Source organism: Centrocercus urophasianus, unplaced genomic scaffold (assembly GCF_019232065.1).
Source record: "Centrocercus urophasianus isolate 14NV4802_14NV808 unplaced genomic scaffold, USGS_Curo_1.0 seq_12, whole genome shotgun sequence".
Lineage (NCBI taxonomy): Eukaryota > Metazoa > Chordata > Aves > Galliformes > Phasianidae > Centrocercus > Centrocercus urophasianus.
The window spans coordinates 32,564,657-32,588,216 of NW_024884364.1; the positions used below are offsets into that span (position 1 = coordinate 32,564,657).

Consider the following 23,560-nt stretch of genomic DNA (forward strand, 5'->3'; position numbering starts at 1 on the left):
GCATAAGCCTAGTCCCATCAATATCTGAGCACCTGAAATGCTAATTAATTCAAGCCTCTTACACCTGTCTTGCAGTGTATCTTTCCCATTATGCAGAAAGCATGAGAATTCCTTCTACCCACCTCTTTAAAGACTTACTAACCAGCACATCCTTCAGCATTCTAATAGTTGTAAAGAGACACAACCTCACAAAAACAAAAATTCAGAAAGGAATATTTTGTTCACTTACTACAGTAGAGGTCATCTTTCCTTTACAGCAGTCCTGAAACAATTCAAGTGTTTAGACGTAAAGACTGAACCTATAAAAAAAACAAGAAGTGGTCATAATGGAAATGGTTGTAACCAAAAAGCTTTGTCCACCTCTCTCATCAGTTAAATCTTTAGAAAAATGCCAAATTAGGGGGAAAAAGAAATACGGAAGTCTTTTGAGAGAGAGTATAAATGAAGGTACAGCCTGAGACTGGATCTCAATAGCCTCTCAATACAACCCAGTGGATCACACAGAGGCAGCCATTCATCCACAGGAGCATCACGCAAACCCAGAGGATGGCGGCGGTGCCCGCTCCTGCTACAGGAGTGGCGATGTCCAGCAGCCTGTCAGCCTCCACCTGCTGTCAGCACCCGGCTGCTCCTCCCGCCTCTCTCTTGGCACTTACTCATGTATCACTGAAGCGCGTGACACGGAAACAAGAGCTCAAACAAAGCATCAGGAAATACAAATTCAATGGACTCATTTAATCATGCTACATCCGGTAGCCCTGCAAACCATGCCGTTTTCACTCTTCCGTGTTGGTTGTGTGCTGTGGCCACCACACCAAAAATGGGGAAAGACACACAGTGGGGAAACAACAAGCCAAACCAGTGCAAATGTTAGAGCTGCATCCAGTGTTTCAAGCATATAGCAGTTTATTTTAAAGTTAACCATTAATGGTTAATGTAAATGTAATAAAAGTAATGTAAAAGTAATGTAAAACCAACAATTCGCAGATACACAAGACATGCAACAATGTTTGCTGCCATATTTCTAACAAAGAAGGTTACACACCGCCACAAGCAATCATTTTAATGATTAGATCTACAGAGACTTCTCATAATGTTACTCTACATGAGGAAAAGCAGAGAAAGGGGCTCAGTCACATGCTGAGCAATACAGTTCTCCAGCTTTCCAGCTCCAGCACGCCTTGCGCATGGGCACAGAATAGCCTCTGCTGAAGGCCACTGCTGTAGACAGCAGTTGCATAAAGACACAGCACAGCTCAGCCTGAGGCAAGAAGTTCTTTTAGAGCCTGCGCCTAGATCATTACCTCACCCAGAACCGAACTGCAAACATCTCCAAAGTGAATTTCTAGAGCAGCTTAGCACCGAAGAGCATGCCAAGTTCACAACAGCTTAGGATGGCTGTTCATGGTATACACCTGTTAGTACTACCAGTAAGAAATAAATAGAATAGCACTCCGTTGAACTCATGTTTGCATGGCAGACAAGAGAAAACAAGTCTTATTCTTACTTACAGTAAGCAGTTCATCAAAACTGGTGACTAAGTCTGTATGACTTCTGTTTTATGTCGCATCCATTCTTGGTCACTTCTTCATAGTAGATTTGGGTAAACTCAGTTCTGCCCAAACTTACAGAACAAGTAACACTTTGTGGGAAGATACTGCTGTTCCTTGTTGCCTGAAAAAGAAGGGGAAAAAAAGGTACAGAAGTTTAGCAATAACAGACAGAAGAGAATATGTGATTTTGAGGCAAGCAAACAGGAATCACAGTTTAAAAAAAAAAAAAAGCTCCAAATATTTTTTATAGCACAATTTGAAATTCTTTGCCAGTTGGCAGATGACAGGCTTCCTCACTTTTTTTTTTTTTTTTTTTTTACAATAACTAAGCAACATGGATTTTTTTCTTATCTTGACTGTAACTAACACTCCCAACTTAGTCCTTGTGAATCTGCTTCCCATGCAACAGATAATAACAGAATTTTGATTATCACACTATAAAACATAGGCAAGATAAGTTATAGTCGTATACATATTTCCACAAAATTATTTTCCAGGATGTTAAAAAGCGATTAAAATGAAACCACTGGATTCCTACTACATTGTACATGCTTCAAAGCCAAAGAAAAAAAAAAAAACAAAACAACCGGATGGGTAACATCCAATAACAATATAATCTAGTCTTCTTAAACATGGATCACTAAGGTAGTTGAGGATGTTTTACAAATAACCAAGGGTACTGCAGCAGATTCATAGATAAAGAAGCTGGGCCTTGGAAAAACAAACTGACCTGTGAAACAGTCCCTGTCCCAACAATGACAGAAGGGATGGGTGCGTTATCTCAGTCCATTGCTTTAGTCTCACGCGTGATATTTAAATACATTACACATAAAAAGTGTTATAAAGCTATGTTGATGAGGCAAAGTTTAGTCAGAACACAGAGCTATACTTTCCTTCCCCTTCCAGTCATTCCTCATCAACAAACATATGACAAGCTATAATGGCACGGTTACTGGGTACATTTGAATAAACCTCAGAAGTCCTTCAGGGAGAGAGGGGATGGGGGAGTTAACAGGGACCCTCACACAAGGAAACAGAGATGGAGCTCATCTCTGCAGCAACTTGAAAGTGCAAGAGACAGGGCATAGCAGGGCAAAGCCTTGAACAAAAGACAGAGTCCACTGAGGCAATGCCTTGCAGGTCACATGTGTGCACCTTCCAACTTTGGGAAAAGTATAGCCAAGGATTGAAAAGGAACCATCATTCAAACCCCTGAGTTTCAAAACCTTCAGTTTGTTCCAAAGTTGAATAGAATGAGCGTTTGGACACCTGTATCACAGAAGTTCCAAAAACCAAGTTTTGCTTTTCTTACAGAACTCTGAAGTAAAGAAATAATGCCATAATTTCTAATGATGGACAATCATATGTACAAAATGTACAGCCATCGCTGACATGGCATACAGATGAATATACTGACTTGCAGAAGGCAGCTATTACTCAAAATATCACAGCCTTTTTTCACATGTGCCTTAGGAGCATCATCATTATAGTCATGGGTAAGTAGGGTTGAAAAAAAAAAAAAATTATATATATAAGCTTTTTTCCAATAAAAGATATCAGAATAGAAAAAAAAAAAAAAAAAATGAAAATACTAGATTCACCCCAGACAAATTCAATCCAATACTTCTTTAGAAAAGTTTTTCAGTAAATGTATGTAGATTACCTCTGCATATGTAAAACAAAGTTACAATTTGATAAGTTTTTCATGCAAGAAATGAAAAACGTTCCTTCTTTATTACACATCATGTTCTAATTGTTAATTAGGAGCAGTACCATGCTCCAGAGGTGCAGTGCTCTACAAACACCACGAGCTACCTTGGTTTCTGCAAGCTTTCATAAAGAGATAGCTATAAGTTGTTTCCATGCTTGAATAAGTATGTCAACAGGACGGAATGACACCTTCAAGCATCCTAATACAACACCATAAATAATAGAATCATTAAGGTTGGAAAAGACCTCTAAGATCATTTAGTCCAAATGTCAAATCCAGAAATCTACTGAAGCAGAGATACATAGACAACAGTATGCGTCCTATATTTCCATGCTATTTCGCTACATATCTAATGCCATTTCCTGAACAAGAAATGTTAGTAGCTGTTTGACTAGTTCTATTATAGGTATCATCAACTAAAAAAAATAAAGCAAGCAACAAAATCCAAAACTCGTTCTTGATAGCTAAACACGCATTAGAGTAAATGCATGCAAACAAGGAAAAAGGGAGAAGAACAAAAAAAAATGAAAAGCATAGAGAAAAGATCTGCTTTTAAAAAGAGAAAGCGTAACAGCATCCAAATGATCCATATAAAGCAGTGACTAACACTGATACCAAGTCATAAGCAATAAACATTCGTCCTTGTTATCCTGATAAAGAAACACAGCATACCCATTAAAATGGCAATGCAATAATCCCAGCACAAAGCTCAACCTTAACTCAGAACAAGTCAACATGTTATGCCTTTTATTGACAAGGTTACAAACGAAGCATACTGTTATGTGTTTATAACACATATAACTGCCTATTACAACTGCTTTACGTCATCCAAGAAGTTTCAGTGGATACAGGAAGCCAACAGTAACAGTAAGGGGTAGGGAACAAACAAGAAAAGAGACAATTCCAAGTTTACTTACAAGATCTTTCCACATACTGTGCAGTTTATACCTTTGCTTCCTGGACAAAAAAAAAATGAAACAGTCATCTGGACACCACACTCAGACATAAAGCCTGATTTTGAGTAGTGCTGTATGGAGCCCAGAGTTGGACTCTGTGATCCTTGCAGGTCCCTTCCGACACAAGATATTCAGTGACCCTACGGCCTTGCAGAGAACTATGTAAGACTATGCAAATATTAACATGAAAGTCTCTGCCACAATTGAACCTTGGCATTCCTACATTTCTTAAGAAGTAACTTTGGAGCTATTCCAGATTAACTCCTAAAAATATCATTAAGCCATAGAACCACTTATCAACGGGTGTTAAAAAACAGTACCTGTTGATAAGCACTACCAGGAACTCAAATGAAGTCCACGATACAACAGTATTCCCAAGGTCAGAAGACCGAGATTCATTCCACTTACACAAGATAAAGCTCAGGGCATAGCAGTCTCATTCTAAGCAGCTATGGGATGCAGCAGTCATACTGTGAGTGATGCCCTGAAAAAGCGTTATTATGAAACTCTGCCTATTACAAATACATAGCTGGCTGTATATAGAAAATAAAAATAAAAGTTAGGAACTGTGGGGTGGGAAAAGAAGCAGAAAAGGTGTTGTCTAACTGAGCAGCAGAAGAGTTATAACCCTATAAAAAGCTGTTTGCAGAACAAGAGAGGGCAAGAGTCCAAACAACCAGATTTGCAGGGATGGTGGAGCTTGGTCAGTTATTAGCTGTAGCTGAGATTAGTGTCCACAGCACCCAGAACCTCACACACACAAATCACTTCGCTGCTAAAGGACGCACCAACTGTCTGCCTGGCATTTGGATGCATTCTTCCTCAGTACTACAGGCTGCCCAGAGAGCTTGTGGAGTCTCCTTCTCTGGAGATATTCAAAACCCACCTGGATGCATTCCTGTGTGACCCAATCTAGGTGTTTCCACTTTAGCAGGGGATTGGACTAGATGATCTTTTGAGGTCCTTCCAATCCCTGACATCCTATGATTCTGCCCACTTCCCTCCACAGAGGAACAAACAACCTCAACTTCAGGTAGCACAATGCACATCTCAGTCTGCAGAAATGAGACCTTGCTCAGGGCAGGGAAGCTTGCAAGAACACTTGTTTGCCATATCCAAATTGCAAATGATTGAGCTTGCAGACGTAGTTAGCAGGAGATAGCCACGCTGCTGAAAAATAAATAAAAAGTAGCAAAGCTAACAAAACTGACATATTTAGGTGTTTGCCCAGATCAGCAGCTTTCCATCATGACTTTTCCACTCTCATGAGAAGCTGTGAACAAAGGGGTCTGTGGCAGATGACAGAGTTGTGAGATTTGGAAGAGATCTCTGGACAGTCCAAACCCCTGCTAAAGGCAGTTCCCTACAGCAGGTTGCACAGGAAAGTGTCCAGATGAGTCTTGAATACTTCCAGAGAAGGAGACTCCACAGGCTCTCTGGGCAGCCTGTTCCAGTGTTCTGTCACCATTAGAGGAAGAAAAGCCAGCTCCTGCTAGGGGATTGGATTCACCACATTGAAGCCCTCATTGCCAGAGACTGCATTAAGAAAGCATGTGCTCACAACATGGGACGAGCACTAATGCAGCAGCACAGCTGTAGCAGCACCTGAACCTTGTCCATCTCATTGACCAATGCCCCAAACAGTGCCCGTCTCACCCCTCGCATTCCGCTGCCTCGCTCGATGCAACCCAGTCCCAGTAGGCGAATCTGCTTCCTTTGGCTCTTTGTAATGCGCTGAAGGCGTGAGTGTAACTTTACTCAGGGCAAACGGGGACACCCAGGACAAGGGCTCAGTGTGAGAGCAGTCTGTCAAGTTCACCGACCCACACTAGGCCCAGCAAACCTGCGGTGAAACCCAAGGTGCGGAGAGGTGTGAGCTTCAATGGGACCGCCGGAAGGAGCGTGCAGGGGGGTGAGCACAGCACTCCAAGCTCTGGCCTGGAAGCCTCAATGATACAGAATCACAGAATGGTTTGGCTGGAAGGGACCTCACAGCCCAACCCATCCCATCCTCTGCTGTGGGCAGGGCTGCCCCCACCAGCTCAGGCTGCCCAGGGCCCCATCCAACCTGGCTTTGAGCACCTCCGGGATGGGGCACCACAGTTTCTCTGGACAGCTGTGCCAGCGCCTCACCGAGCTCTCAGTGAAAGAATTTCCCAGTAACATCTAAAAATATTATATGATTCCTGCAGGAAGGAATCTACCAACAGAGACAACCTTCCAAAATTTGAATGGACAAACTATGACACCCGTATCCAGAAACTGGCACTTTCACAAGAAACCACAGAGCAGCAACACAACGAAGAGACCCCAGAACTTGACGCTGCTTTGGTTTATCCTGCATAGGAGCGACAACGCTCTGACACCTCGGAACAGCCACCTTATCCCGCCGCATTCTGCCTCGCGGCATATCCCTCCTCGGGAGAAGCCGTCACTACCCCGCACCCCAGCACGATGGGGATGTCACGTCGGAACCCTCCGCGCCCCAAAAGCCAAGTCCCGGCTGAAGCCCCCCCAGCCGCCCGGCCCCGCGGGCGGGGAGCACCGCGCTTACCTGGAGCGCAGCGCGGAGCAGACGCGGCACGGCGGGCCGGCAGCAGCGGAGGGTCGGGGAGGAGTCAGGCGGCGGAGAAGCGGCTGAAAGGGGCCGGGCGACGAATCCACCTGCGGGCACCTGCCCACCCCCTTTTCCGGCCGGGCAGCGGGCTTCCAACCTTCCTTCCGTCCCCTCTTTCTCCTCCCTCGCCCTTATGCAAAATAAACGCCCCAGGGAAGCGAGCAACGAGAGCTATCGGCCCTTCCCTGAAGTGGGTAGGTCGGGAGGTGATAACGAGTGCTCCCATCGTGCTCGGGCTGCAGAAATAATTTCCTTTTTCCTTTTTAATAGCAACATGATAAAAGGGTGCTTTTAAAGACGCCTGCGGTCTCAGTAGTCACATTACTCTGATGGCTCGGGGTGACTCTCCTTTAAAGCAGATCTACAAACGAATTGGGTTATTTCTGCCAAAACAGCTCCAGCGCAAAATAAAAAACCACTAGTGTCCTAAAACTTCAGAGTGTTACTGAGAAAGTCCACAGGAAAATGAAGAATTTATAGCAATGCATCCAGATTACCTACAGCTGTGCCAGCATCTCTGCAGGGAGATTGCAGAGAAGGGAGTAGACCAAAGTTGGGCATGAGAAATGTTTGGGTTGTGTGTGTGTTCAGATGTGTATCGAGGAATGACATCAGACGCACCAAGAAGCCACGATCATACTTCAGTATTTTTCCAGCTATATATATTTATTTAAAGACAGACATACCTTCTGATCTTTCAGTACAAAACAGTGTTTGCTGAAATATCACAGTGGGCATGGATGATCTTACAGGTCTTTTTCAGCCTCAATGATTCCATGATCTTTAAGTTTTACTTAGGCTTTCCAGCTGTGCCTTTCTGTTGGGCAATTTTTGATTATGTTCTCCCAGAAAGAGTCAGTGAGGCTGAGATTTTCCAGTGTGGATTCAGTTGCAGTAACTAGTCCTCTAATTTCTCCTGAAGCAAAACACAAGGATGTTGCATGTCACATCTGCAGTGGTCCTCTGAAGTTTACACCTGTGTGGCACATTCTTGTCTTTAACCTACAGTAACTCTGCCAATGACCCTCAGAGTTTAGAAGAACTTTAGTTTTGTGGTAGCACAAGGGGGAATAGCTTTAAACTAAAAGGAGGAGATTTAGATTAGGTGTTACTGGGAAATTCCTTCCCCAGAGGGCAATGAGGCGCTGGCACAGCTGCCCAGAGAAGCTGTGGTGCCCCATCCCTGGATGCTCTCAAAGCCAGGTTGAGTGGGGCCCTGGGCAGCCTGAGCTGGTGGGGGGCAGCCCTGCCCACAGCAGAGGATGGGATGGGTTGGGCTGTGAGGTCCGTTCCAACCAAACCATTCTGTGATTCAGTGATCACCCTTTGGTTTTGTCCAAATACCCTGCACAGTGGCTGCAGGTAAAGAGAAAGGGAGATGTAAAATATAAATGCTGGTTCCTCTATGAGTTGATGATGTCCACTTCTAAGGGATTATACCAACTAAGCAGAAGGACATAGTAGCAGGGAATTGCCAAGTGTGCTCTCTGTTGGGAAGAAGCCTTAGAAAGGGAGCCATGTGGCTTAGTGAACTGCACACAATACCAGGAGGGCTGCCATAGCGGGGATACAGTGGGGCCCCATTACAATGAGCGGCACTCTGCTTAGTTACAGACTGGAAGGCCTGGGTCCCCGCCAGCAGCCCGCTGATTAATGCTGTTAGCACCTTTTTTCTTCTCAGAGGGAAGACAGACGGATGGCAGAGCTGGCCAGGGACAAATGCACTCCCTCTTTACTCCAGTTCTCTCTTGCTTCAGTCTGGCCAGAAGGTTGGTTTCTGTCTCACTGAAGGGATGATGTTTCTGTTCTCAAACATACTAAAAGCTTTTTTTTTTTTTAGTTGTTGAAATTGGGTTAATATTCTCCAAGCTTAACTCAGTTTGCTAACAGAGGTCAAAGGGACACTCACACAGAGCAGCAGAGGTGGGAAGGGGACATTGCCTCCCTCCTCCTGGCACCAGAAGTTGCAGGGTCTGCTCAGCTTGTCCTTTCCAGCTGGACCAGCTCATGGCCCCTTCTGCAGCGCATTTGTGTATATGTCTACATTAATGTCTTTTAATTATGCAAGCTGACTTTTGCAGAGCTGGATGCCAAGCGTTCATTTCATTAATGTATCACAAGCCAGGGCTGGGCTGGGCCTTCAGTGCTGGTGCATGCCTGCAGAGGACCTTTTCTTGCCCAGAGCTGGAGATGTCCCAGCATTACCCAGCATGACACTGCTTGCCTCCACTCTTACCCAAACATCTTTTTCACACTTAATAGTTTCAGTGTTCTGTGAACCACTTCCTCTTCTGCACTTATTCATGTGTGGGGAAGGGGATGATGCTTGCTTTAGTTTTTATAGGGAAAGAAGTTGATGCTTCTGTTCATTTGTGGTGGATCAAAGTGTGAATGAACTGATCCACTAAAGTGTCTGGCAGCACTGCCCACTGCATATCTGTCCATATGAAAACGTCACCATTCCTTGGCTCCTCCCTCTACTTTACTGTTGAAGGCCGTTAACCATAACTTTTATTGTTCCCACAGTGATTCATCCTCATAGTTCATTTCCTACTCTGTTAATACTCAGCATATAATAGTCAGCTTTTGCATATGTTTCTAATGTCTAAGAAAAATCTTAGGGCATAGGAGATGAAGTTTTATCTAAAGAAAAGCTCTGGAGTCCTTACTTACGGCATGTCATGGTGAGCTTGCCCTTACCACTTTGGGACCACCACAGAGGACTTCTACCCAACAGAACAAGAATTAAAGTTATCTCTTGATGAATTCAGTGCTAAGCCCTAAGCTGGACACAGCCATTTAGATAGCAAACTGACTGCCAGCAGGTGTTTTAAAACCCTATTGATAATCCTTCCATACTACCTTTATTACAGTGTTTACTGCCTAGTAAATCCCAGTCATTCCCAAGGAACCCCATTAACTAAGACAGACTTAAAGCTTTTGAGGGATCTGGAGCACAGGCTTTGTGGGCTGAAGGAACTGGGGTTGTTCAGCCTGGAGAAGAGGAGGCTCAGGAGAGACCTTATCACTCTCTACAACCACCTCAAAGGTGATTGTAGTGAGGTAGGGGTCGGCCTCTTCTCCCAGGTAACAGCAACAGGACAAGAGGAATGACCTCATGTTGTAACAGGGGAGGTTCAAGCTGCAAATTAGGAAAAATTTTCTTCTCATAAGGAGTGGTGAGGCAGTGGCACAAACTGCCCAGGGAGGTGGTAGAGTCACCATTCCTGGAGGTGCTCAAGAGCCATGTGCACGCGGCACTGAGATTAGTGGGCATTCTGGTGATGGGCTGCTGGTTGGATTAGGTGACTTTGGAGGTCTTTTACAACATTAATGATTCTGTATATATGATTCTGTAATTCTGTGATTCGTCCTCCCGTCCCAGCTTTAAGCACTGGGGATCTCATTATGCCCTACTTGTATTTCTTTTTCAACATCAGGAGAAAGAGCTCTGAAAAAAAGAAAGAGCACTTCCCAAGAGGTGCTACAGTTACACATTCATCCACAGAACTACATCAGCCACCTTTTCTAACTTGGAAACTTAGTCATTTAATAAGTAAGCTTAAAATAAACGTATTTTGACTTTGGAAGTACATTTGCATCTGCTGCTATTAACAAGAATACACACACACGCACATTTTCTCTGCTTTAAGTCTATTTGAAAATCAAGCTAAATGAGGAGACATCTCCAAAAAGCACATGAAACAAGAGGTATTCCTTCATTAGCATATTAACTGAAGACACGGAAAACCTACAGGAACTGAAACCAATTACTGTTATCTGGGAGTAGGAGAGGGCAGCATGCACTGCAGATTACAAAGGTGTGGCCCTAGGAACATTCTCACTTCTTTCCCAGCCTGTCACAGAATTTTTCTGGAGTTTCAAGCCCCACACAGATGGAGAAACAGAAAATTACCTCTTCTTCATTCTTTCTTTTTAGTTTGGTTTTTTTTTTTTTTCCTCCCAGCTTCGCTTTCTCCCAAGACAAAGAAAGTCTCAGAGTTGATAAATTCTTTGCTTACTCCCAGAGGGAAGAAACCGTCAGAGATAATAAGTGACCTTGACTTGCCTTAAGGTGCATGGCATTTCAATGGGTTCCTTGTCTATCAACATAAAACAAAAGAGAATAAAAAATCAAATACTGCTCTTTGTTGGATTTTTCTGGGTGTACAATGTACAAGCAGCTGCATTTTCCTCCATTAAAATAGAATCTGACCTACAAATTTGTTTTGCTATCTGCATTAAAATAGCGGTAGTCTCATGGCATAGAAATTGAACAACTGTAATGTATTGTATGGTTTTTTTCCAATTCTTGGGACCTTTTTTTCATTGATCTGGTTGTTAGCTTTGTGCTGTACCTGTAGCACAAGCAGCCATAAATCCAAACTACTCAGCCAGTTAAACCAGGTTAATCTCTTGTGCCATCAAACACAACTTTGCCTGAAGAATACATTAGTGCACATGAGTTTCAGTGCAGACCTATCTCACTGTTTTTATAAGAAATTACACAAATGCATCTTGAATTGCATTTTAAAGTATTTCGTTCAGTGGGAATTTGGAAAAGGAAAGTGACTCAAATCTTTTGCAATTAGATTTAAGTTAGTGGCAGAACCATGTTTTTTTTAATAGGAATTAGAATCAACTCTGCTAGTTTTGCTGATATATACAGAAAGGGGGGATAAAAGAAACCACAACATGTTGTTTTTTTTTGTTTGTTTGTTTTGTTTTGTTTTTTTGTCCAGTTAGAAACCAAAAGTGATGTTTTGAACCCAAGTGTAACCTCAGACAAAATTAATATTGATGTAACAGATTTTCTGACCCGAACATTTAATTATATGTTATTTTGAAAACACTGAGTGTTCCTCATAATATCATAAATCAACAGATCATTTCTGTTTTGAAGATCCAGCAAAACTACTGTTCCACAATTTTCATTTCTTTGATAACAATTCTATGCAGAAAAGGAAAAAAAAAAAAAAAGTAGATCAGCTGAATTTTCTGAATACCTGCATGAGATAACCAGAGATAAATCGTATCCAAAAAGAATTACCTTTTGTCTGTCTGAATAAGAAAGAGTTAGGATTTTCTTCACTTTCAATCCTAATGCAGCTCCAGATTTGCTGCAGAACTTTGGCTGACTCGTTTCTACCTGCTTCCATTTCCTGCTCTGGAAAAGGGGATTAAAAGTAAGTATTATCAGAAGCACTACTGCTATTTTCACGTCGAACCAAATATTTGCAAAAGTGCTCAGAGATTTGTTGGTTAGGCAGTCACAAAAGGGTAAAAATGAAACCTCCTTTGCTTGCCTGCAGCTTGGCAAGCCTTTATGGTCTGTTCCCGCATCAGGTATAAGTACTTGATTTTTATCAACAATTGAACATTGTTTTAATTCCACAATAAACTGGGTAGACGAAGTCAGAAAACTGTAAATCACGGATTGGTATGCTGTAAGCAAGTGAAAATATTCTTCAGCAAGACAACAGTTATCTCAGGAAAAGCGTATTTAATTGCAATAATGAGAAAGGGATTTTACATACGCAAATAGAAGATTGAAGTTTGTGTTGGTGTAAATCTGAACAAAAAATCGTGGTGAGAGCGGTTTGCCATTCCTTGACATTCCGTCAGTTGTGCTTTCCGCAGAAGCAGATGGATAATTTGTCTGTGAGTTTTCACAGGGTAACTTTATGGTCATGAAGAAAGATTTCCTACAGCATTTTACAGTTCTGTTTTGTTGTCGTTGTTGTTGTCTTTCTTAATTAAAGTAGCTCAGAGAAGTGCTCTTTGCAATAAAGGTAGATTTTGGAATGGAGGAAAAATTGTGTTTTCTGAAATATTCTGAGTCAGTTCCTAGAATTCCACATCTCAGTATAAAAACTATTGACCTGAAGTAGAACACATTCAACAGTCTTACCATTTGCTATATTTTCCTCTTTAATGTCTAAAATATCTTCACATTTCTTCACCTTACTTTGTCATGCTTAGTTTAGGTTTGACTCTCTTCACTGGTTTATTCTGATCCAGTTGTTGATTAACTCCTTAAGAAAGAACTATTTGCTTGGCTGCTGTCTATGTAGAAAAAAATTGTGTTTAAAGGCACCAATAAAACAAAGCTGAAATATTTCTTATCTTTAGTTAAGAAAGTGGCATGAGGAAGCAGATCTTTCTGGTGAATAATGAGAACAGTGGCATTGCTACTTTCCTCTGAGAGGTGAAAGATTAATGCTTTAATTCTACCTTTACTTAATTGCCCATGCTTTGGCATTAAGCAAGCAAGTTTTTGAATGGGAAATTCCTATGCTAATTTAACTACTTGCTTACCAAACTTCATCTTACTTGTTTTCTAACACATTTTGAATCAAATCTCAACCACATAGAAATGTATGAAATTTTCATACAAAGTTAGAAGAAGCTAGCTGAATATATGTTTTCTCTGCCATTGGTTGGACATACATAGGTCTTCAAACTGCTCTACAACCCTACAATCTCCTGGTGAATAATTTTCAGGAGGTAATTTGAACTCATCTTTTGACAGGAGTATGGGCTGGATAATACAGGTTTTTGCTGGTGATGGACATCTTTTCCCAAAAATTCTGTGGTAACAGCAACAGTATTCATAAAAACAAAAAACAAATACCAGTTTGGACTGGCATCTTCGCTGCTGCTTTTCTTAAAACAGGTCAGGGTACAGGTACCATGAAACGCACTTAGACATTCCTGTGTGGAGCCAAGAGTTAGACTTGATGGTCCTTGCGGGTCCCTTCCAACTTGGGGTATTTTGTGATCCTACAATTCCATGCACATTCTTTATAGAAAATAATATTGGGTGAGAAAGCAGTGCTTCCATAAATATACAAAAATAACAAAGCCTAAGCTATAGGTGGTGACTTTGTACCACTGTTGCTCATTACAACATTAACCAAGCAGGGACTGCAAAGTTTCTTCATAAAATCTTGATCATCTTGTCTGTCTGTCTGTACATGCTTTAAGAAGAAAAATATATGGAGATAGCATAGATGAAATTCACATTCAGAAATTATTTTTGTCAAAATTAAATTTATTAACATGTCGGGTATTTTCCATCTCTAGCATCTGTTGAGCAGTGCTTTAAATATACGACATCTAAACAATTTGTGTCTAAACAAATCACAGTAAGTAGCCCATATTATTTTGGAAAATTATACAAGCTGCTGGAATTTGCACGTATTGTAGATACTTGATAATCTAACTTTTCTGTCCTCCTTTTTTTTCTTTAGTATGTATTTGAATAATTAATTAATGAAAAACATACATTTTTTTAGTTGTTTGGAGGTTTTCTTGTATGCAGCTGTTTGAAAGTTCTGTTTCTCAGCAGCACATATTTTCCTGTAATATTTTTGTAAGAAAAAAAAATTAAAAATAAATAGTTGTTTTGCTTTTCAGTGACTCCATCTCTATCTTTACTAAACAAGATTTCAGACCTCATATTCTTATTATCCAGAAGAAGCTAGAGAGGCAAAAGGCATTAAAAATTATTTTTCTCAGTCAGTTTCCTATGAAAAGTCCAGTTTGCGACAACCTTCCATGTTCCCAAACTTTGTTCTACCGTTTTGCTTTTGTGTGCCTGTTCTGTTAGACTAAATTTCTCTTTCTTCTAATCTTGTTCAGTTATTCAAACAACCACTTTGCACCTTTCTAGGCTGGCAGACAGATTCCACTTCTCACACTATTCTGTTCAACTAGTCTTGTATGCAAAGCATCTCATCTCTAACGGTGTTAACCTCTTGCTGCTGCCTTCCCAAAGCTCGTGCTGCTACTAATTGCACAGCTAGAAAACCATTCAGAGAGATGGGAACTGCAGTACCCAGGAATGCATAAAATATTGCAAGAATGTTTACCTGAGGAGTAAAATATTTTCTGTGAGACAGGACATCTCCTGTATGTGGACTGGATTAATGCTGTCATTTTTGCTGTCACATCACCAATTCCATAGATGGCAAACATCTGTACCAACCAGGTTGAAATTTTTGGGGGGGAATTGTATTACCACTTTCTGTTTAATTTTTTTGTGAAGGCACACTGCAAAAATCTATTGAAGAGGATGTTTTGTAATCTTCATTTATTTTTCTCTTCTATTAACATATCTATTTTTAATTTCTCTGTACCTATATACATCTCGCAACTGTTAGCATTGCCAGCATCACCTTATTTCTCATTTTCATTGCATTTTCAATACAAAGCTAATCCAGGCCCTGTTTTCAGTGAACTTTGTTCTACTGAACTACCCTGGCAGCACAACAAAAAGGATTTTCTCACCTTTGAACATAGCATGAATATTGTAGGTGCCTATTGCTTGAAAACATGGAATTAAACCCTACTTAATCTGACTGTGCAGAGGCAAGAGAGACTTATGCCTTCAGGTTGAGGCTCATGAATGTTCAAGATCTCTGTGCCTTTGTGCATTGCCACTTGCTGCACATTTCAAGCTTGGTCCTGATGAGACTGGTTTATCAGGAGAGCATGAGCACAGGAGCTGGGAGAGTAAGTTGGGAAACAGGTGAAGGTTCAGACCTGGGAGATAAATACAGAGGGTTGTGGGTTGAACAGCACAACAATCTCTAAGATCAGCAGAAACAATCATGGTTGAATGCCTGCCCACAGCACAAGCCATTTATGATGGTAATATTTAGGTGAGCTAGACAACATATTGCTTTTTAAATATTTTCAATGCTTTAAATCATAGAATCATAGAATCACAGAAAAAACTTGCAAGGTCATCTAGTCCAACTGTCCACCTACTGCCAATATTTGTCCACTAAACCATGTCCCTAAGTACAACATCTAAACATTTCTTGAGCATCTCCATGGATGACAACTCCAGCACTTCTCTGGGCAGCCTGTTTTAACTCCTGACCATTATTCTGGAGAATAAATTTTTCCAAATATCCCTGTGAGTGTTGGGAACTGCCAGATTGATTTAGAGCAAAGAATCCACAAAACAGTCTGACTTTAGCAGCCCATGATGCTTACTAGAAGGACTGGTATGGAGCTAGTAATTCAGGACAGTACTTCAGCAAGACACCACTTGTTAGATATTTCTCTGAGGAGACATAGAGTATTTTTCTTTGGTATGCCAAAAGTGACAAATTAGCTCATTAGTCATTCAATTCTACACAAAATCACTGACTGTCAAACACTGAGTTACTTATCAAAAGACTTCAAAGAGGCCACTGCACCTTGTGCATCCAGAATAATTTGACTGTGTGCTTTCAGAGCAACCCAACTGCACTAATCCAAAAACTATAGCACTGTATGATGAGGCTACAAAATCAATAAGTGCCCAGTGAGACCAGGAAACAATATCAAGATACACCACCAGGGTTATGCCATGCCACCATGCTGATGTCCTATCTTCAGTGGGAGACAACACGGGTCCAGCAGTGCCCAGGCTACTCTGGGCCTGGCTGAAGAAGGCAGCTGCGATGCAGACTTCAGGGTGCGCATTGTTTCCTCTCTCTTTTTGGCTGCTAACCTTGACCCAAGCCCCTGCACAGAGAATGAATGGAGAGAGCCAGCTGATACCGGTGCTGGAGAGGGGCACAGTCTAATTTAACCTTATGATGAACTCAATGCATTGGAAAGATGGATCCCACTGTGCTGCTGGACCTCATGATCATTAGCCACAGCATTTTCAAGCAGTCAAGCAAAAGAATATTTGAGTTGGATTATCTCAGATGAGCGGAGTTGCTAAACATCGAATAAGGAAAAGGGTAGAGGGTGAGCCAGAGGCAAGTGTCTCACTCCTGAGGGAGGGACAATCCTATTTAAAAAGTGTTGAGTACAATAGGGCTCTTTGCTCAAACTCTTACCCAGGTGGGACACACAAGCTACCTGGCTAGCTCTGAGTGGGGCAAGAATAGCAGTCTTTGTGGTGAGATTTCATATTTTTGCATGTCCACAAGAACAATGAAGTTTTGTTAGGTTGCTCTCTCCAAAGTGCCCAAGTCAGGAGCTACATCTTACTGTGGACATCAACTGAAGGAACTGTAAGGACCACTATTCCACTGAGTAAGAGACCTAAAGGTCCACCTCAACCTCTGCCATGGGCAGGGCTGCCCCCCACCAGCTCAGGCTGCCCAGGGACCCATCCAACCTGGCCTTGAGAGCATCCAGGGATGTGGCACCACAGCTTCTCTGGGCAGCTGTGCCAGTACCTCAATGTCGACTCAGTGAAAAATTTCTCCCAACATCACCTCTCCTTCAATTTAAAACCATTCTCCCTTATCCTATCACTATCAGACCATGTAAAAAGTTGATTTCCTTCTTGTTTATAAGCTCCCATTAAGTATCAAAAGGCTGCAATTAGGTCACCCCAGAGCCTTCTCTTCTCCAACATGAACAAGCACAGCTCTCTCAGCCTGCTTTCACAGGAGGGATGCTCCAGCCCACTGAACATCTTTGTGGCCTCCTCTAGACCCACTCCAACAATTCCACTCCTTCTCATGCTGCAGCCCCAAGGCCACAGTAGTTCAGATGGGGCCTCATGTAGGCAGAGCAGAGGGGACAATCTCCTCCCTTACCCTGCTCACCACCTCTCTTAATGTAGCCCAGGATACAGTTGGGCTGCGAGCACGCACTGTTGATGCATGTTAAGTTTTTCATCTACCACAACTTTTGGTTATGTGTAAACAATCTCTTCATAGCCACTCATAAGTGGCACATACTGTTCTCATGCCAATATTTATTTCCTTCAGGAACGGAGTTGCAAATTATTTCTCATTGAGGCTATTTTCTAGTGGCATTCTGGGCCAGAAACCTGATTTTCCTGGCTGGCTTTTGCATAAAACTTACAGAAGTCTGACAACTGAGCCACTCAGGAAATGTTTGCTACCCACAAGTACTGTTTGAAAGGGCAGTTTTTAGTGAACTATAAAACAGATACTGAGAATAAAGTTATTGTGGTACAATGTACATTAATTGCTGCTAATTCCCCTAGGAACTGCCACAGGCTTCAATGAGACTTCCCTCCCAGCCTCTACCGGGAATAATAATGTTCATAGGAATAATAGACCTATAAAGTAGGTTTCTTTTTAACATGCCAAAATGTATTCAAATATGTTCTGTCTTAGGTTTAAAGGCTGGTGGATGGACATGGCCAACCTGCAAAAAGCCTAGTTTAGCCAATGGAAGTGCTATGGGAGAGCTTGGAGTCAGTCAGGTTTTAAAGCTGAAACAAAAACTTTCCACTACCCTCCCACACATTGTATGGTTAATGTAGGCAGATTACTAATGATATCTCATATGTGAGCTTAAAAGAACCTCACCAGATATCTCGTGTGACCTATTCAAAGCTGGTCTGAAAAAAGGACTACAGATCTGTGCCAAATGAATAAGGAGTTTTCCTTCCTGGTGCAGATCAAAGCAGCCACCGTACTTTTGTGGTACCCTTGCTGATGTTTTCATTATCGTATCCAGACATATCATATCTCCTATCATATCTCTGAGCTAAGATGAGATGCAGACTGTGAAGTCCCTCAGGTTTTCTGACAATTATTTCCTGAAATTGAGAAGATGAATGCAGAGCTGGCATTCCCATCCATCTCTGCATTTGCTTCACCTACTTCTTTAGGAATGTCAACACCACATCCCAGCCTGATGTTCACTTAGGCCTGTTTTAGGAAGCTATTAAAATATCCATGGAAAGTCAGATACATTATGATTCATGACTTTATGAAGACATACTGGGAAATTCTTTCCCTCACACTTGCTGTTTGATGTGTAGAGGTCCACAGCTAAGTCTGAGATCAATATACTTCATCCTTGTTCTTAATATTTATCTACTTACTTATGTGATATGTTCACCTACAGCAGTGTTCACCTACAGCAGTGTGAGTCCTAACTGTACTCCTGATGGCTATTCTACATTCATTTCAAAGCAAGGGCTTTGTGTACTGCTAGCCAAGGTCCCAGATCTTCTGAAAGACTGATCAAATGCAACCTGCTTTTTGTCAAAGTTGATTTGTTTCAAAGCCCAGTTCCATGGGATAAAGAGGCAGATACGTTCACCTTTTCTCCTATGAAGAAAGGCTGAGTGAACTGGGTCTGTTCAGCCTTGAGAAAAGAAGACTGAGAGGGGACCTGATCCAGGTCTATAAGCATCCCAGTTGTGGGGGGCAGAATGGCAAGGATGGACTCTTTTCAGTGGTGAGTGGAGACAGGACAAGGGGAAACGGCCAGAAACTGCAGCATAGGAAGTTCTGCACAAATGTGCACAAGAACTTCTTTACAGTGAGGTGACAGAGCACTGGAACAGGCTGCCCAGGGAGGTGGTGGAGTCTCCTTCTCTGGAGATGTTCAAGACCTGCCTGGATGCCCACCTGTGTGACCTGCTGTAGGGAACCTGCTTTGGCAGGGGGGTTGGACTCGATGATCCCTGGAGGTCCCTTCCAACCCCTACAATTCTGTGATTCTGTGTGATTCTGTGATTTTCCCTGTGGGCATTTACAGATGGTCCATGGTGAAGACTGAATATAGCAGTGAAGTGCACAAGAGTCAGACCTGTAAGTCACTGTTGAAACATACACAGCTGTGTCTAAAAGTAGATCGGGAAGACGCACCACAGTGATACCATCCTTGCAAAGTTAGTATCCCTTCCTGCTGTTGCTGACCTGAGCAAGAAAAGGATCCTGAAGACACACTGGCTCAGATCTCAGCTCACAGCAGGCTGTTTGCACGTGAGACAAGCACTAGCTGCCTAGGTTCTTGTGAGAGGTGGGTGGAGTAGGGTTAGCACAGACCTCTGCATTTTAGAGCTGGGAAACTCCTCCTGCAATCTCTTCAATCTACTCCAATTAGAACCTGCATAAAAAGATTTTTTTTTTCAGGGAAAATCATTGATGAATTTGTGACACCTGTTTGCCTGCAGCAAACCTGTTACATGCTTAGTTTTGTCCCAGATCATCTGAACTCAAAGTTACGTAAAGGGTGAGACTGAGGATCAGAGGTCCCAACAGGATAGTCTGAGAGATGGAAGATAGAGAGCTCACTACAAAAATTCTTCCACGTTCTTCAGAGACCAACTGATAGATAGGTGCTCTCTTGGGCAGGCAGATTGGACCTATCAGCTGCAAAGGGCAGGCAGCTGGAACAGGATTTTCACACTTTTCAAACAACCCTCATCTGACAAATATTTAATGGAGTATTGCTTAAAGCAGTCTGCCGCAGGGTGACTTACAAGACTTGTTTCAGTAACGCTGAGTGGGAAAACAGACGAAACAACGGCTATTTTGTGTCACATGGTTAAACTTTTCTTTTTTCTTTTTTTTTTCTTTTTTCTTTTTCTTTTTTCTTTCATGTGGGTTAGCAAATCTAAAGCTAGCAGGATTTCCAGAAACTAGGGCATGATGTGCCTATTCTGCTTACCATAAGTCAGGGTTGCCAAACACGTCTCTGTACAGCTTTTCATCAGACAGTTTTGTCTGAATTGTGAGATGTTACTACAAGTACACCCATGCCTCATGTTGTTAGCTTTTGGGGCTTTTTTTTAGTGTAACACATCCCTTAAGAAAGCTGAGATCTGATGCTGCATTTCACACACCACAGTGGACCAAGTCTTGCTGAGGCTTCCCTGTGGAAGCCCATAGCAGAGGAGCAAAGCACATTGGTGGCTGTCTTTTTGCAAAATGAGGCAGAAGAGGAAAAGTTTCAACCTACTTGTACATATCCCAGCTCAAACATCATGTCAAGCACAAGGGCTATCCTGTGACTGGCACTGTTGCTAATCTCAGCATCAAGGCTTGTGTTCAGCAGTTCTTCCAAGCCACTAAGAAACATTAACATGAAGAGTTATGTACAGCTTGTGGTTTGAGACCTCCCGTGGACTGAAGAGGGGTGATACTGAAGAACTTCCCAGCTAGGGATAAGTACTGATATGCTGTAATAGTCAATAGGTGTTGAGGATTTGACATGATTTGCTGTTGGAAATCACCTTCCTGCACTCTCCCACTCTTCCCTGCACATCATGGTTGTCTTAACCAAAAACAGGCTTCTCCATTCACACCTTCTGTTTGTTAGCTGCTGCTTTCTTCCCTCTTTTTTTTTTCTTTGAAGAAATCTTCCACTGAGGCTTTTCAAACAATCTATCCGTTTATTATATTTCCCCTCTCTTATAATGGTGAAAGGGAGTTTGTCTTCAGATGACTTGAGGCTTCAGCTGAGGTAGATGCTGGCAAGGTGCACAAAGAGAAACACCATGATTCATCTAAATGTTAATGTCTATGAATAAAAAGGAAAAGAATAATTTTAAAAATCTTGCAATTTAAAAAATCCTTAAATTGCCTCTGAAAATTTACTTCTGTTAAAGCTGTGATTTTATCCCCAGTATACAAAGTGACAGCTTTATGTGATTTGCTTATCATAACAGCTGCTGGCATATCTCTATCTGTTTTATTCAACTCCGTGCTTATAAACTATAATCCATTTTTTTTCCTTCAAGTTGTTTTTCCCATCCCACAGGATGGTTGTAGGAGACCTATTTTTCAACTAACCTACTGTGAGGTGGGACTTGCTTGACAGAACAAGCAACCTCAGCAGTTTTTCCTCTTTCCTGTACTGTTCAAGTGAGTTCAAGATCATCACACTGCTACAGTCAAGACCTCCTAAAAATGCACTTCAATAATAAAAACTCACCAGTGAATGCTGGAGAAAGAGGATAACAACTTCTTCCTGTGTCTTGCCAATGTGAAAGAGTAGTTAAGAACAGGAGCTCTCTCTGTTGTTTGTTGTGAAATTCTGCCAAGTATGCTTTGGTCGCTATATAAATAATATTTCAGTATTTGTATGATCAATTATAGAACTACAATGAGCAACCACAGACTACTGCAAACACAAAGTAATTTGTTATTGTCATCTTTGGAAGTAAATAGCAATAGCTCCTTCAAAGTCAAGTTTGTTTCTTCATCATATCTTAAGTAAGATACCCCCATTTTCACAGTAGCCTCACAGAGCCCACTATGGATGCACAGTTTATAACCATTTCCATTCACAGCTGATCTGATGGAACATCTTGCTTAAAAGGACAAGGTTGTGATTGCAGAGCAGCATTTTTGCCCTGAATTGCAACACAGGTGAAGTAGAGATAATATTCACAACGTGGCTCAGGCTATCAGCTCTAAGACCTGAAATTTCCAAGTGCAAACAGACGCTGTGAGCCAAGACCCCTTGCTGGGGGCAGTGCCCCAGGTGCAGCCGACATGGCAAGCCCTGCTGCAGGTGGGGAATGCAGAAGGCAATGGAGTGAGCCTGGAGAAACCTCTGCTTTCTTTCTTTTTTTTTTTTTAAGATCATTCTTTTCCGGGTAGAGATAAGCTCCCAGACATTCCTCCGACTGGAGTTGGCAGACCTTCGGGGCACGGTGGGGTGATATCAGCACAGTGCTGCTCAGTGTTATGTTGAGCTATGCGTATATCCTATACAGAAAATGGGTGGTATGCAGAAAATGATTTGCCCTTGTATTTCTTAAAACGTAAGCAAAAATCCACGGGCCGTTCAAACCACCATCATTCTGAGGGCACAGTGAGTGACTGTGAAAGGGCTTGATCCAAAGAGAAACTGAGCCAAAATTCTCAACATTGATTCGGCTTTCAGAAATAGGATTTTCAGAAAGTCAGATTTTCCTCTTTAATCTAAAACCCAGCCAGATAGCTGGAGGCACTATCTTTAATAGAATTTGGATCATTCTTAAATACCTAAATAAAAAATGTGAGATTTTCTCCATTTTTTTCTCTCTTCAATTTTATTTATTGATTGACTGCATTATCAATACTAATATTTATCTAAGATGAAAAAGGTTTTAGAAAACAATTCAATGGGAGTAGAACCTGGAAAGTTATTTTAATAAAGTGAAGAAGACTGATTTTCCTTAATGTGAAAATAAGCTTAGAGAAGGGATAAAGCCTCTGTGTTTGACTCCTACGTAGATAAATAAATAGATCCATTGACAGGTGCATGTTTTTGAAGAACAAAAGTGTGTGGCTTTAGTGAAAAATCAATGCTACTCTAGTTGTTCAATATTACCCATTGAAAGAGCTTTCCTGCATAAAGGTGAAAAATTATATATAGCATTAGTGTATATCAGGTTACAGTTTGTATCATGGTAAGGTAATCAAAAGGATGAAAAAAAAAGGATGGTTTTGCCTCCATCTAGCTCCTGATCATAGATTGAAATTTATGATCAAAATTGTATCTAGAGGTATGGATTTTCATATTCGTTATTCAGATTTAGTTTAATGGCATATGCATGATTTATGGTTATTTGAAAATGTAATGTATAGAGAACAGTGCATATTACCATTCCCATTATTATACTTCATTTGTTTTGGCTGTAAACCCTTAAACTATCAGGCAGTATTGCTTCTGATTAACATGTTTACATTTGAAATATGTACACATACTGTTATATAAGTAAACTGAATGAATCACAAGAGTCAGAATAATAACAGTTCTAGATAATATCAAAATGAGACCTTGCTTTAGTTTCCAGGTATGTAAGAGAACTGCAGGATGGGATTTGGGGGTGAGAGAGGTGAAGGGTTCTAACTGGGACCCCCAGAATTGCAGTTAGTAATATAATCAGAAACTCCCTAGGGTTATAGGACCAAAAGTGCAAATTATGATATATGTGACTAGCTAGGCTGAGCAATCCCCCTGGATTATGTGGTCCTTATTGCAACCGACATTGCTCTCACAC

The 23,560-nt window shown here is 41.6% G+C and overlaps 1 protein-coding gene across 2 annotated transcripts in view; it reads right to left on the reverse strand.

Moving 5' to 3' along the window:
- The window catches only part of TMPRSS2 (transmembrane serine protease 2), a 20,587-nt gene extending 13,710 nt beyond the window's left edge, over positions 1 to 6,877 (reverse strand). For both annotated transcript variants that reach the window (XM_042810988.1, XM_042810989.1), the window contains exons 1-3: positions 6,775 to 6,877; positions 1,512 to 1,674; positions 230 to 299 (exon numbers count right to left, since the gene is read on the reverse strand). In XM_042810988.1, the coding sequence (XP_042666922.1) occupies positions 230 to 244 (15 nt within the window). In that variant the 5' untranslated portion in view covers positions 245 to 299; positions 1,512 to 1,674; positions 6,775 to 6,877. The remainder of the gene's footprint in view (positions 1 to 229; positions 300 to 1,511; positions 1,675 to 6,774) is intronic.
- Between the last annotated feature and the right edge of the window lie 16,683 nt (positions 6,878 to 23,560).